Source organism: Anomaloglossus baeobatrachus, chromosome 7 (genome assembly GCF_048569485.1).
Source record: "Anomaloglossus baeobatrachus isolate aAnoBae1 chromosome 7, aAnoBae1.hap1, whole genome shotgun sequence".
Lineage (NCBI taxonomy): Eukaryota > Metazoa > Chordata > Amphibia > Anura > Aromobatidae > Anomaloglossus > Anomaloglossus baeobatrachus.
The window spans coordinates 168,462,580-168,478,897 of NC_134359.1; the positions used below are offsets into that span (position 1 = coordinate 168,462,580).

At 47.5% G+C, this 16,318-nt stretch overlaps 1 protein-coding gene across 2 annotated transcripts in view; it reads right to left on the minus strand.

Annotated features, from left to right (window-relative positions):
- Positions 1-16,318, minus strand: part of LOC142245236 (carboxypeptidase O-like) — a 992,459-nt gene that overhangs the window by 734,563 nt on the left and 241,578 nt on the right. For both annotated transcript variants that reach the window (XM_075317796.1, XM_075317797.1), the window contains one exon: positions 7,371-7,472. In XM_075317796.1, coding sequence (XP_075173911.1) covers positions 7,371-7,472 — 102 coding nt within the window. The remainder of the gene's footprint in view (positions 1-7,370; positions 7,473-16,318) is intronic.

Here is a 16,318-nt window from a genome sequence, read left to right on the forward strand (position 1 = left end):
CCTCAGATGTTGACAAATAAAAGGCCATTTCCTGCGACCCATGACAAAGCTAAGATGTTGACTTTATCCCTCTGTAAGCTCTTGGCTACCGAAATGCTGCCTTTCCGCCTGGTGGACACACAGGATTTTAGAGACCTTATGTCTGTTGCTGTGCCCCAGTACCAGATGCCCAGTCGCCACTACTTCTCTAAGAAAGGTGTGCCCGCGCTATACCAGCATGTCGCACACAACATCACTGCTTCCTTGAGAAACTCTGTGTGTCAACGGGTGCATTTCCCCACCGATACTTGGACCAGTAAGCATAGACAGGGACGTTACATGTCGCTGACTGGGCACTGGGTAACTATGGTGATAGATGGTGAAGGGTCTGCTGCACAAGTCTTGCCGTCCCCACGACTTGTGTGTCAATCCTCTGTCTGTCCAAGTTACGCCACTGCTTCTGCCTCCTCCACCTCATCTGGGTCCTCCACCTCCGCCCCAAGCCTGCCTGGTCAGGCCACCAGCGTTCTCACTGCGCAGAAGGAATCACGCACCCCTCATTACTATGCTGGCAGCAGAGCGCAACAGCATCAGGCGGTCTTAAGCTTGACATAACTTGGGAATAAGAGTCACACAGCTGAGGAGTTGTGGTCAGCTCTGCTGTCCGAGTTTAATAAATGGTTGTCTCCACTCAACCTGCAGCCTGGTAAGGCCGTGTGCGACAATGCTGCAAACCTGGGTGCGGCCCTTCGCCTGGGCAAGGTGACACACGTGCCTTGTATGGCTTACGTGTTGAACCTTGTTGTCCAGCAATTTTTAACACACTATCCCGGCCTAGATGGCCTTCTGACCAGGGCACGAAAAATGTCTGCTCACGTCCGTCATTCAACCGCGGCAGCTGAGCGACTTGCATCGCTCCAGAAGTCTTTCGGCCTGCCGGTTCATCGCCTGAAATGCGATGTGGCGACACGCTGGAATTCAACTCTCCACATGTTACAGCGACTGTGGCAGCACCACCGAGCCCTGGTGCAAAACGTCTTGACGTATAGCCTGGGCCAACGAGATGCAGAGGTGGGGCAGATCACCCTGATGGAGTGGTCTCAGATCAAGGACCTATGCACCCTTCTGCACAGTTTCGACATGGCGACGAATATGTTTAGCGCTGACAATGCCATTATCAGCATGACAATTCCAGTCATTTACATTCTGGAGCACACGCTAAACACTATTCGGAGTCAGGGGGTGGGACAACAGGAAGGGGAGGAACTACAGGAGGATTCATATGCGCAAGGGACAACAACATCACCATGGTCCAGACGTTCATCATCACCAACGCGGCAGGCATGGGACCATGGGGGACAGGGATCAACAAGGGCGCATGGTAGCAGGCGAAATGTTGAGAAAGATGCAGGAGAACATGAAGAAATGGATGACGAACTGTCCATGGACATGGAAGACTCAGAGGATGAGGGAGACCTTGGTCAAATTTCAGTTGAAAGAGGTTGGGGGGAGATGTCAGAGGAAGAAAGAACGGTTAGTACCTCTATGCCACAAACACAGCGTGGACTTGGTCTGCATGGCTGCGCAAGACACATGAGCGCCTTCTTGCTGCACTACCTCCAACATGACCCTCGTATTGTCAAAATTAGAAGTGATGATGACTACTGGCTTGCCACACTATTAGATCCCCGGTACAAGTCCAAATTTTGTGACATAATTCCAGCCATAGAAAGGGACGCACATATGCAGGAGTATCAGCAGAAGCTGTTACTCGATCTTAGCTCGGCTTTTCCACCAAACAACCGTGCAGGTGCAGGAAGTGAATCTCCCAGTTGTAACTTGATAAACATGGGACGGTCTCGTCATCTTCAACAGTCTACCCGTACCAGTAGCACCGTATCTGGTGCTCGTAACAGCAATTTTATGGAATCTTTTCATAATTTTTTTAGACCGTCCTTCGCAAGGCCATCAGAGACAACAAGTCTGACACATAGTCAACGGCTGGAGAGGATGATACAGGAGTATCTCCAAATGAACATTGATGCCATGACTTTGCAAATGGAGCCTTGCTCATTTTGGGCTTCAAATCTTGAAAAATGGCCAGAGCTCTCCACTTACGCCTTGGAGATTTTGTCGTGTCCAGCTGCCAGCGTTGTCTCTGAACGTGTCTTCAGTGCTGCAGGGTGTGTGCTGACAGATAAGCGCACGCGTCTGTCCAGTGACAATGTGGACAGACTAACGTTCATCAAAATGAACAAGTCATGGATCCACAAGGAATTTACTACCCCTGTGTCATCCTGGGGAGAGTAAATGCTTGTGGATTTGGAATGTGCTTGATGCAAATCAAAACATCCTGTTTGCAACTAGGGCACAAGTGCTGCCACTGATGGGGTGTTTGTGTGGCCCAATTTTTGGAAAAAAGGGAGACTCTGCTTGGAGTAACCCTTGCTTACAGTGTTTTTAAAAAGGAGCCAAGATGAACAAGTCATGGTTCAGCAAAGACTTTATCTACCTACCCCGGTGTCATCCTGGGGACGGTTAAAAATGGCGTATTTTTGAATGTGCTTGATGCAAATGTAGCTGTGAAGTGTACAACTGGGGCACAACTGCTACCACTGAAGGGGTGGGTGTGTGTGGGGCCCAATTTTTGGAAAAAAGAGAGACTCCGCTTGGAGTAACCCTTGATTGCTGTGTTTTTTTAAAAGGAGCCAAGATGAACAGAGCTGGGATCAGGAAAGACTTAGCTACCTACCCCGGTGTCATCCTGGGGACGGTTAAGGATGGCGTATTTTTGAATGTGCTTGATGCAAATCTAGCTGTGAAGTGTACAACTGGGGCACAACTGCTGCCACTGATGGGGTGTCTGTGTGGCCCAATTTTTGGAAAAAAGGGAGACTCTGCTTGGAGTAACCCTTGCTTACAGTGTTTTTAAAAAGGAGCAAAGATGAACAAGTCATTGTTCAGCAAAGACTTTATCTACCTACCCCGGTGTCATCCTGGGGACGGTTAAGAATGGCGTATTTTTGAATGTGCTTGATGCAAATTTAGCTGTGAAGTGTACAACTGGGGCACAACTGCTGCCACTGAAGGGGTGGGTGTGTGGGGCCCAATTTTTGGAAAAAAGGGAGACTCCGCTTGGAGTAACCCTTGCTTACAGTGTTTTTAAAAAGGAGCCAAGATGAACAAGTCATGGTTCAGCAAAGACTTTATCTACCTAGCTCGGTGTCATCCTGGGGACGGTTAAGAATGGCGTATTTTTGAATGTGCTTGATGCAAATCTAGCTGTGAAGTGTACAACCGGGGCACAACTGCTGCCACTGAAGGGGTGGGTGTGTGGGGCCAAATTTTGGGAAAAAAGGGAGACTCCGCTTGGAGTAACCCTTGCTTACAGTGTTTTTAAAATGGAGTCAAGATGAACAAGTCATGGTTCAGCAAAGACTTTATCTACCTACCTCGGTGTCATCCTGGGGACGGTTAAGAATGGCGTATTTTTGAATGTGCTTGATGCAAATGTACCTGTGAAGTGTACAACTGGGGCACAAGTGCTGCCACTGAAGGGGGTGGGTGTCTGTGTGGCCCAATTTTTGGAAAAAAAGGGAGACTCCGCTTGGAGTAACCCTTGATTGCTGTGTTTTTTTAAAAGGAGCCAAGATGAACAGAGCTGGGATCAGGAAAGACTTAGCTACCTACTCCGGTGTCATCCTGGGGACAGTTAAGGATGGCGTATTTTTTAATGTACTTGATGCAAATCTAGCTGTGAAGTGTACAACTGAGGCACCACTGCTGCCACTGATGGGGTGTCTGTGTGGCCCAATTTTTGGAAAAAAGGGAGACTCCGCTTGGAGTAACCCTTGCTTACAGTGTTTTTAAAAAGGAGCCAAGATGAACAAGTCATGGTTCAGCAAAGACTTTATCTACCTACGCCGGTGTCATCCTGGGGATGGTTAAGAATGGCGTATTTTTGAATGTGCTTGATGCAAATTTAGCTGTGAAGTGTACAACTGGGGCACAACTGCTGCCACTGAAGGGGTGGGTGTGTGGGGCCCAATTTTTGGAAAAAAAGGGAGACTCCGCTTGGAGTAACCCTTGCTTACAGTGTTTTTAAAAAGGAGCCAAGATGAACAAGTCATGGTTCAGCAAAGACTTTATCTACCTACCTCGGTGTCATCCTGGGGACGGTTAAGAATGGCGTATTTTTGAATGTGCTTGATGCAAATCTAGCTGTGAAGTGTACAACCGGGGCACAACTGCTGCCACTGAAGGGGTGGGTGTGTGGGGCCAAATTTTTGGAAAAAAGGGAGACTCCGCTTGGAGTAACCCTTGCTTACAGTGTTTTTAAAATGGAGTCAAGATGAACAAGTCATGGTTCAGCAAAGACTTTATCTACCTACCTCGGTGTCATCCTGGGGACAGTTAAGAATGGCGTATTTTTGAATGTGCTTGATGCAAATGTACCTGTGAAGTGTACAACTGGGGCACAAGTGCTGCCACTGAAGGGGGTGGGTGTCTGTGTGGCCCAATTTTTGGAAAAAAAGGGAGACTCCGCTTGGAGTAACCCTTGCTTACATTGTTTTTAAAAGGAGCCAAGATGAACAGAGCTGGGATCAGGAAAGACTTAGCTACCTACTCCGGTGTCATCATGGGGACAGTTAAGGATGGCGTATTTTTTAATGTACTTGATGCAAATCTAGCTGTGAAGTGTACAACTGAGGCACCACTGCTGCCACTGATGGGGTGTCTGTGTGGCCCAATTTTTGGAAAAAAGGGAGACTCCGCTTGGAGTAACCCTTGCTTACAGTGTTTTTAAAAAGGAGCCAAGATGAACAAGTCATGGTTCAGCAAAGACTTTATCTACCTACCCCGGTGTCATCCTGGGGACGGTTAAGAATGGCGTATTTTTGAATGTGCTTGATGCAAATCTAGCTGTGAAGTGTACAACTGGGGCACAACTGCTGCCACTGAAGGGGTGGGTGTTTGGGGCCCAAATTTTGGAAAAAAGGGAGACTCCGCTTGGAGTAACCCTTGCTTACAGTGTTTTTTAAAAGGAGTCAAGATGAACAAGTCATGGTTCAGCAAAGACTTTATCTACCTACCTCGGTGTCATCCTGGGAACGGTTAAGAATGGCGTATTTTTGAATGTGCTTGATGCAAATGTACCTGTGAAGTGTACAACTGGGGCACAAGTGCTGCCACTGAAGGGGGTGGGTGTCTGTGTGGCCCAATTTTTGGAAAAAAAGGGAGACTCCGCTTGGAGTAACCCTTGATTGCTGTGTTTTTTTAAAAGGAGCCAAGATGAACAGAGTTGGGATCAGGAAAGACTTAGCTACCTACCCCGGTGTCATCCTGGGGACGGTTAAGGATGGCGTATTTTTGAATGTGCTTGATGCAAATCTAGCTGTGAAGTGTATAACTGGGGCACAACTGCTGCCACTGAAGGGGTGGGTGTGTGTGGGGCCCAATTTTTGGAAAAAAGGGAGACTCCGCTTGGAGTCACCCTTGCTTACAGTGTTTTTAAAAAGGAGCCAAGATGAACAAGTCATGGTTCAGCAAAGACTTTATCTACCTACCCCGGTGTCATCCTGGGGACGGTTAAGAATGGCGTATTTTTGAATGTGCTTGATGCAAATCTAGCTGTGAAGTGTACAACTGGGGCACAACTGCTGCCACTGAAGGGGTGGGTGTGTGTGGGGCCTAATTTTTGGAAAAAAGGGAGACTCCGCTTGGAGTAACCCTTGCTTACAGTGTTTTTAAAAAGGAGCCAAGATGAACAGAGCTGGGATCCCGAAAGACTTTGCTACCTACCCCGGTGTCATCCTGGGGACGGTTAAGGATGGCGTATTTTTGAATGTGCTTGATGCAAATGTACCTGTGAAGTGTACAACTGGGGCACAAGTGCTGCCACTGAAGGGGGTGGGTGTCTGTGTGGCCCAATTTTTGGAAAAAAGGGAGACTCTGCTTGGAGTCACCTTGCGGTGTTTTACATTATTTTAGAAGGGCGTGCCATGCCTATATCTGTGTCTCCTCCTCTTTTTCCTTGTCCAGCTCTTTTGTTTTCGCATGAGTATATGTCCTTGTCACTTTCCCATGTGTTTGTGTTGTGTTGTGAGTTGTTTGTCACCTTTTGGACACCTTTGAGGGTGTTTTGTAGGTGTTTTTATGTGTTTGTGAATGCCTGCCATTGTTTCCTATGCGGTTCGAGCTCGTTTTGTCGAACGTTCGACGAACCAAACTCGAACGGGACCTCCGTTTGACGAACCAAACTAGAGCCGAACCACGACCGGTTCACTCATCTCTAGTTAGGAAACAAAAATTGGCACTCGCCATTCCTTCAGCACTCAGCAGCACTGATCTAATCCCCGTCCCTCCGCACACTATACGCTGAATTTTGATAATATCATTATTAACAGTGACTGACAGTATTAGGGTGGAAACACATCTATGCGAGTAAAATCAGTCCGACTGGGCTGAAAAATATTCGGCTGATTTTAGTTCACGTTAGGTGCGAGTGCAACGCAAGTGCGATGCTTTTTGCTTGCGTGTGTGTCGCGTTTGCGATGCTAGTTTCATGCAACATCTTAATTAGATAAAAGCTATTACACATGTGTCATTTAATTAACCTATGGGAATGTGCTGTCACATTCATCTAATGAGCGAAGTTACTGCCACACTCGCAAATGTGAACGCTGGTGCGCGTGTGTGATGCTACTTTTAATCCCCTTCCATAGGAAATCATTGGGACAAATGGTGCGAGAAACTCGCAAAAAAGCAGCATGCTGCGATTTTTTTCTCAGTCCGATTTGGACTGAGAAAAAAATCGCGGATGAGAGCTGAATCATTCACTAACATGTGTCCGATTCCAATGCTAGTTTTTCTTGCATTGCTCTACTGCGAGAAACTCGCAAGTGAGAAGCAGCCCTTACAGTGAAATACCAGCTAGTAACTAGCTATGCTTTTGGTGATCGAACCATTATTGAACGGTAACTCAAACGGTCGAACGTGAAACAAATCGTTCGAGTTCGTCGAATGACTCGAACATCGCCCAAAACAACTCGAATTTAAAATTGGCGAACGGTTCGATTCGAACATCGCTCAACTCTAGTGCTAAACCATAACGATGTGATAGCAAAAAAGCATTATGGGGATATTTGTCTGCACCCAGGGTCATTTGATCCTGGCTGATAAAATGTTTTACAAGTAAGTGATTATGGCAATTCATGTGAAGTGATTTGTATCTTTTTGAAATTTACCATCTTCTGGGAATTCTTAAAAAAAACAGAATTTCAATTATATTAGAATTGACTGGATCCTGTCCACATAGCTCCATTAAACATGAACATGATATACAATCATTTAATTTGCATAGATGTTGCATCTTAAAGTCTTGCACTTACTTTGAAGTAGTAGATTGGCTGGTTTTCATGTGTATGTCCCAAAGTGTATCGCGACACTACATTTTTATATTTATCTTTAATCATTGTCATCCAGGTATAAATCTAGTAAAGATATTAGAACATTGTAAATATCATCAATAATGTGATCAAGCAACAACACAACAATTTGAATATAAAGTTTTTGCATTTTTTTATATTTTTTAATACTACTTACACATTCTCTACAGTATTACATATAATCTAGAGGTTAATATGTGTTATATATAAATGTGCAGACACAGAAATAGAAATGGTATTGTCTGTCCAAGGCTTTCTTTTATCTTTATTTTTTTGTACAGAAAATCTATAAATATATATATATATATATATATATATATATATATATATATATATATATATATAATTGAATCACCCTGTTGTTACTATTATCTTACCTTTCTTTAAGTTTGTTTAAAGAAATTCAGGGTATTCACTTTATAGAAGGGGAATGTAGTGCAGATAGTGACCAGGGCACAAGTAATGAAATTGGGGGTGGTACGGGGGGAAGGGTTAGGACAGTTAATACAGTAAGCAGGAATAGAGATACAGAGTCATACGTAACGTGCATGTACACTAATGCCCGAAGCCTCACAAATAAGGTGGAGGAATTAGAATTAATATTGTTGGAAATAATTATGATATAGTGGGGATATCAGAGACATGGCTGGATGAGTGCTATGACTGGGCTGTTAATTTACAGGGTTATAGCCTATTCAGGAATGACCGTACAAATAAGCGAGGAGGAGGTGTGTGTCTATATGTAAAATCATCCTTAAAACCCATCCTGCGTGACAACATATGTGAGGGTAGTGAAAATGTAGAGTCCCTATGGGTGGAGATAAGGGAGGGGAGAATGAAAAATAAAATCCTGACAGGGGTGTGTTATAAGACACCGAATATTATGGAAGAGGTAGAAAATCTCATAAAACAAATGTATAAAGCAGCGAGTCTCGGAGAGGTAATTATTATGGAGGACTTTAACTATCCTGACATAAATTGGGGAACAGAAACTTGCAGTTCCAGCAAAGGAAATAGATTTTTGATAACAATGAAAGATAATTACCTTTCACAAATGGTACAGGACCCCACAAGAGGGGGAGCACTACTAGACCTTGGACTAACCAATAGGCCAGACCGCATATCAAATATACAAGTTGGGGGTTACTTGGGGAATAGTGATCACAAAATAATAAGTTTTCATGTATTCTTTAGTAAGATGTCTAGTAGAGGGGCTACAAGGACACTAAATTTCAGGAAAGCAAATTTTAAATGGTTGAGAGATGATCTTAGTGCAATAAACTGGGATGATGTACTAAGTAATAAAAGTACACAAAGCAAATGGGAGACTTTTATGAGCATCCTGAATAGGGCTTGTGCAGAAAATATACCCTATTGGAACAAACATGCTAGAAATAGGAGGAAACCCCTATGGCTAAATAGAGCTGTAAAATAAGCAATAAAAGAAAAACAGAAAGCCTTAAAAGAATTAAAGAGGGTAGGTAGTGATGAGGCATTATATAATTATAGAAAATTAAATAAAATATGTAAAAAGCAAATTAAGTTAGCTAAGTTTGAGACAATGAGACTCATTGCGAGAGAAAGTAAAAATAATCCTAAAATATTCTTTAACTACATAAACAGTAAAAAACTGAAAAGCGATGGTGTTGCCCCCCTTAAAAATAGTCTTGGTGAAATGGTGGAGGGGGATGAGGGTAAAGCCAACCTGCTGAATGACTTTTTTTCCACGGTTTTTATACAAGAAAATGCCATGGCAGATGACATGACCAGTGATACCATAAATTCACCCTTGAATATTACCTTGAATATTGAATACGCCTTGAAATCACTAAGGTTGACAAATCTCCGGTCCCGGATGGCATACACCCCAGAGTACTACAGGAATTGAGTTCTGTGATAGATAGACCATTATTTTTAATCTTCACAGATTCCTTAATAACAGGGTCGGTTACTGCAGGACTGGCGCATAGCAAATGTGGTGCCAATATTCAGAAAGGGGACAAAAACTGAGTCGGGAAATTATAGGCCGGTAAGTTTAACCTCTACGGTTGGTAAAATCCTTGAGGGTTTCTTGAGAGATGCTATACTGGAGTATCTCAAGAAAAATAACCTTATGACAGAGTATCAACATGGGTTTATGAGGGATCGATCCTGTCAAACTAATTTGATCAGCTTCTATGAAGAGGTAAGTTCAAGCCTGGACCAGGGAAATGCAGTGGATGTTGTGTATATGGACTTTTCAAAAGCTTTTGATGCGGTGCTACACAATATGTTGGTACATAAAATGAGAATAATGGGGATAGGGGAAAATATGTGTAACTGGGTTAAAAACTGGCTCAGTGATAGGAAACAAAGAGTGTGTTACGAACCGGCGCCGCCATAGCCGCAAGCAGCCTGCTGCGGTTCCTGTTGCGCCCAGGCGCCGGCTGCCGTTTTTGGCCGTGCCTCGGGTCATCCAGTTGGCTGCTCCTTCCACCATGTCTAAGTGTGGAGAGGCGGCTAGTGCGCATGCGTGCGCCGATTTACCCCAGCCAGAGTCTAAGCCCGGTGTTTTGCCTAGTGAGCATGCTCAGCCTGGTTTTGTTATTTCTGAGACTAAATCCTCAGTTCAGGCTACTGAGCATGCTCCCACAATTAACCCTAACAGCCTCTTTGCACAGGTACTTGGACTTCGTGCTGTGTCTAAGTTCTGGGATGTGCCTACTGAGAATGCTCAAACTGATAGTCTGCTTTCTGAGTCTGTTGCTCAGGCTACTGAGCATGCTCAGGCACTTAGTGCATCAGAGGCTAGGTCCGGTAAGGACCTTACTGAGCATGTCCGTGAGGTGGCAGGCCCTGATAGGGCAGAGGTTGTCAGGTGTCCTGATGACGTGGCAACTCCGGACTGGCTCGCAGAGGCCCGCCCCTATGATCTGGGACCTCACCATTGGTCATCAGACTATGACTGGTGAAGTGTTTGGGGCGTGGCTGCCATGAGGTCATCAATGACGTGGTGGTTCCGGATAGGTCGCATGTGACGTCACTGATGACATGCACTCTGCTATTGGACCTTGGTGGTTCCACCCTGGGTTTGGGGCGGACCCAGGTTATAAAAGGGGCTGGAGACAACATGGAGGTACACAGTCTTCATTTAGAGTTCTTGGTGGCATAAGCCTTGTAGGAAGTGGTAGGTAGGGCTAGGCGAACGGTGCCTGTCATGCCAAGATTTGTGGCTCAGCACATGAGGGTCAGGCGCCGTACTTCCTTGCTACCGTTCCTGTTGTGCTAGAGCAGTCCAGTGGCATTAACTGGGCTGCGGCTGCTACGTCACCTGTTCAGTTGTGCCTCCTACGCACATGGACAGAATACCTGTTGCGTCACCTGTCCGAGAGTGCCCTTTACGCACACGGACAGTGTACCTGCTGCACCACCTGTCCGGTTGTGCCCTCTACGCGCACCTGTCCGGTTGTGCCCTCTACGCGCACGGACAGCGCACCTCAGAACCCCTGTGAAGTTAACAGGGTGTTCCTGGATTGGGTGTGTGAACCCTATTATCCTCCTCGGCTTCCCAGTCAAATGCTACCGGTGTGACTACCTGGTCTGACGTGTCCTTTACACACGTGGCCAGTCGAGTGGTGGCCAGAAACGCTAATCAGAGGACCGCTTGGCCTGATGTGTCTTACACACGTGGCCGACAGGGCGCTGTCGCAGCGGTCTTCTCGGTCAACGCTAACTGGTTACCATACGGCCTGATGTGTCCCTACACACGTGACCGGTTCCTTGAGTTATCTCAGAGCCATCCAGCTCTATAGTCTCCACCTAACCCACAGGGTGTCAGCAGCTCCATTACCATCTGGAGCACGGTGGGCCCCGACTGGTGATTGGGATATATACCCCTGGTCCTAATCTGCCAGGGCCCCCGTAACAGGGTGGTTATTAATGGTACGTACTCGGACTGGGTCTCAGTTCTTATTGGGTTACCACAGGGGTCAGTATAGGGCCCGCTTCTTTTCAACATATTTTTTATTGACCTTGTTGGAGGCATGTGGAGTAGAATTTCAATATTTGCAGGTGATACTAAACTCTGCAGGGTAATCAATACAGAGGAGGATAATTTTATATTAAAGGGAGATTTATGTAAATTGGAGGATTGGGCTGAAAAGTGGCAATTGAAGTTTAATGTAGATAAATGTAAGGTCATGCACTTGGGTAGAGGAAATAAAATGTATAATTATGTACTTAATTGTAGAACACTGGGTAAAACAGACACAGAAAAAGACTTGGGTGTATGGGTGGATGGTAAACTTCACTTTAGTGGACAGTGTCAGGCAACTGCTGCCAGAGCTAATAAAATAATGGGATGTATTAAAAGAGGTATAAGTGTTCATGAAAAAAATATAGTTCTACCTCTGTACAAGTCACTAGTGCGACCGCACTTAGAATACTGTGTACAATTCTGGTCACTGATATATAAGAAGGACATAGCTGAACTGGAGAGGGTGCAGAGAAGAGCCACCAAGATTACTAGAGGAATGGGTGGGCTGCAATACCAAGACAGGTTATTAAACTTGGGGTTATTTAGTTTGGAAAAACGAAGGCTTAGGGGGGATCTAATCACAATGTATAAATATATGAGGGGACAGTACAGAGACCTTTCCAAAGATCTTTTTACACCTAGGCCTGCGACTGGAACACGGGGGCATCCGCTACATCTTGAGGAAAGAAGGTTTAATCATAATCACAGACGAGGATTCTTTACTGTACGAGCAGTGAGACTATGGAACTCTCTGCTGCATGATGTAATGAGTGATTCACTACTAACATTTAAGCAGAGCCTGGATGCCTTTCTTGAAAAATTTAATATTACCAGTTATGTATATTAGATTTTATGACAGGGTGTTGATCCAGGGAACTAGCTGATTGCCATATGTGAAGTCAGGAAGGATTTTTTTTCCCCATTGGAACTTATTTGCCAAATTGGGTTTTTTTTGCCTTCCTCTGGATCAACATGTTAGGCTACGGGTTGAACTAGATGGACTTAGGCGGGCTTTGCACACTACGACATCACAGGTGCGATGTCGGTGGGGTCAAATTGAAAATGACGCACTTCCGGCATCGCATGCGACATCGTAGTGTGTAAAGGCTCGATGATACGATTAACGAGCGCAAAAGCGTCGTAATCGTATCATCGGTGCAGCGTCGGCGAAATCCATGATTCCGCTGACGTGACAGTCCGATGTTGTCCCTCGCTCCTGCGGCAGCACACATCGCTGTGTGTGAAGCCGCAGGAGCAAGGAACATCTCCTACCGGCGTCACTGCGGCTTCCGTAGAATATGCGGAAGGAAGGAGATGGGCGGGATGTTTACATCCCACTCATCTCCGCTCCAATTGGCCGCCTGGCGTGTGACGTCGCTATGACGCCGCACGACCCGCCCCCTTAACAAGGAGGCGGGTCGCCGGCCAGAGCGACAGTCGCAGGACAGGTGAGTCCATGTGAAGCTGCCGTAGCGATAAGGTTTGCTATGGCAGCTATCACAAGGAAATCACTGCTGCGACGGGGGTGGGGACTATCGCGCTCGGCATCGCAGCATCGGCCTGCGATGTCGCAGCATGCAAAGTACCCCTTAGAGTCTCCCTTCAACCTTAAAAACTATGATACTATGATGCTATGAAATGTCCCCAAACAAATTCAATTTTGTGACAGGAAAACCCCTGTGCAAGTCACCATCATTGGGTGGTGACCCAGAAACATACAGCATAAGCTGTATATAAGCTTAGCATAAACTGTAAAAATGATTACCTTTTTTGTAATGTACCGTAGTTTCCGGATTATAAAACGCTCTTTTTCCCCCCAAAACTAGGGGTAAAATTGGCATGCTTCTTATAATCCAGATATAGCTTACCAGAGTGGCGGTGGTGGAACAGGGTCACAGGAGGCAGGGTCGGTGATACTGAGAGCTTGGAGGAGCTGGTGTCACTGCAGTGGAGTGGCTCAGGAGGGTCACAGAACGGACGGTCAGCGATGCAGCGGGCACTATTGATCTGACAGCGGGCTGTGAGCTTCATTGAATCGCCCACGGTTGACGCGATGGACTTTAAAAAATTGGTCGCGGAGGCGGCAGATGTGTAGAGTGACGCAATGGACTGCAAGAAAACAGCCGCAAAGTCCTACCTGCGAATGCGCCACCTCTACGGCCATTTTCTTGGTCAATCTTATCAACTGTGCATGATTCAATGGAACCCCCAGTCCGGTGGTACATCAATGGTGCCTCCACCAAACCCGTAGTATCGCCCACCCTCCATCCATTGACCCTCCTTAGTTGCAACACACCGTCTTCCAAGCCCACAGCATCACCGACTCTGCCTCCTGTGTGACCCTCCTGAGCGACTCCATCACCGCTGACCCCCTGGTGAGACATTAAAAGACGTATGAGGATTGTAAGACGGACCCTCATTTTAACATTAAAAACTATTTATTCCTTTTTTCCTCATCTAAATTTGGGGTGTGTCTTATGATCTGGTGCGTCTTATATAACAAAACGTACGATGTATATGTGTGACGCCCCTGGACTATCGGGTCATCACACGGTATTGCACAATCTTCCCTCCCGTGCAGTATCCACCTCCTTCTTGGTTTAGAGTCCCTAACTACATGGTGTTGCCTACATCAGCTAATCAAATCCTAGATACACCCTGCACCACACCCACCAAACACACCAGTGGACGGCTTGAGAGGAATAGAGTCGCCCATCTGGGGGGTTGGGGAGGAGAGGTCAGGAGTGTCAAGAGGAGAGAGTTGGGTCTGAGAAGTGAAAGTGAAAAGAGGTCAGGAGCGGGACTAGAAGCAATCTAGGTGGCAGACGGTTGCCTGGGCTTAGAGGAGCTGGACCACCGGTCGCAGGGGATCGTGGCAAGGGTCACGGCCGGGACCAAAGCACAATGGGGTACGTGGACCCAAGGTCGGGGAGTAGCTTCAGGCAACCCGATAATTTGCCCGAGGAGAACGGAGTCTTCAAGAGCCGTTCCCACCCGCTACAAAATCGGGGCATTAGCGCAACGAGGGGGATAGGACTTTCCAATTCAAAATGGTCCAGAAAATCCCAAGTGTGAGCCCTGAGAGGAAGCTCACACACTTAGTCATAGTGGGGAGCGGGATCCGGCAAGTTTCTCACTACCAGGACCACCAAAGGAGTAAATGTCGCGGGCGGCGGGGCGCTGCGCTCGCTAACGCTCGGGTCTGGCGCTGCTGCTGATGCTCGGTGGCTCGAGCGGTGGGTCGGACCCGGGGACTCGAGCGACGCTCCTCGCCCGTGAGTGAAAAAGGGTGGTTTGTTTAGGGAGATTGTTCGTGATGCCACCCACGGGACGTGGTGATGATGGCACCACCGCTGCTGATGACGGGGATCCCTGGAGAGATGGTAGGGTGCAGCTGGGATGTTGTCCCCTCCGTCGGTAGGGGGTTTGGTGATCCCGGGGCCCGGTGGTATAACGGGGAGGCTGGATGGCTGGGATGCAGGGACGGCGCGGTGCCGGATGGCACTGGTGTACTCACTCAGACAATCACTGACAAAGTCTCTGGTAAACCAAAACGGCCGGATGGACGGGTCTTGCAGTCGGCTGCATTGTTGATGATGTGCTCTCCCCGGACGGCTGATGGTGACTTTCTTTCCCTGCACCTTTTAGAATGTTCTGACTCCTGTGATTGCACACCGGTAGTCCGCTCCCCGGCGTATAGGTGCCGTAGGAGCCCATTTTGCCCGCAGGTGTTGGCCCTTGAACCTCTAGCCTGTGGCGGTGGCTGTATATCCTCACGGTGTGAGCGGTTGCCTTCAATCGGGACTTGGTTGTTAGGGAACCCCGAGGGTTCCTGTCACATTCGGATTTGACTATTGACGGCGGCTCCAAGCCTGGTCGGGGTCCGATAGCCCTGCCTGTGTGCTCAACTTCACTCCGCTCCCCGGTTCAATACCGGTGGGCCACCGCCAAACCCCGGTCCTACGGTTCCGCAGAGTTCCGCTGACTCCTGCAGACGGCCACCACCATCTGCCAACCTTGCTGTAGGTTCCTGGGCTTTAACCCAGACACGTCAGTAGTTTACTCCTTTCACTTCTACCTCCAAACTTAATCTGACTCCTTTTCCCGCCTCCAGGCCTGTGAATTCCTCAGTGGGTGGGGCCAACCACCTGGCTCCGCCCCACCTGGTGTGGACATCAGACCCTGGAGGGAGGCAACAAGGGTTTTTGTCTGACTGTTGTAACTGCCTAGGGTGGGGGTGTGTATGTTGTTATGTCTGTGATGACCTGGCTAGTCCAGGGCGTCACATAAACTTAGTGCCAGGAGGCAGGTCACGGATCACCAGGCAGCACCATTGGGGACGGGACCCGGACTAAGCTCCCCTCAGTGGCAGCGGTATGCATAGACTTGTTTGACCAGTTGTCGGTGTCAGCTTAGTGGACTGAGTGAGTACCACAGTGACCTCCTTGCATCCAAGGACACTCCCCTTCGATCAATGATCCCCGGGGTATCCCCCCTACCGGTGGAGGGTCACAACACCTGGCTGCCCCATTCCATCATCCCCGGGTACTACCAACTGCAGCGGTGGTACTCCTAATTACCACATACCACGGGTGGCATCACGAACTCTATAAAAATCCCCTGGAAAAAGTGCCACCCCCGTGCCAGCAGCCGCCGCTGCTAGGATCCGGACCTCCTAAGGGTGTGGCTCGAGGGTCTCCGGACCCGGGGGTCTCGCAGACACGCCAAATAAATGGGGGGACATAGATGTACGGGCTAGGTTGTATTAAGTTAATGACGCCACCTGTGTTATGTGGTGAAGTGGGACACCACCGCTGCTGATGTGGGCACCCAGGGGAGATGTTGTGGCAGGGATAGTTGCCCCGGGACCCAGTGT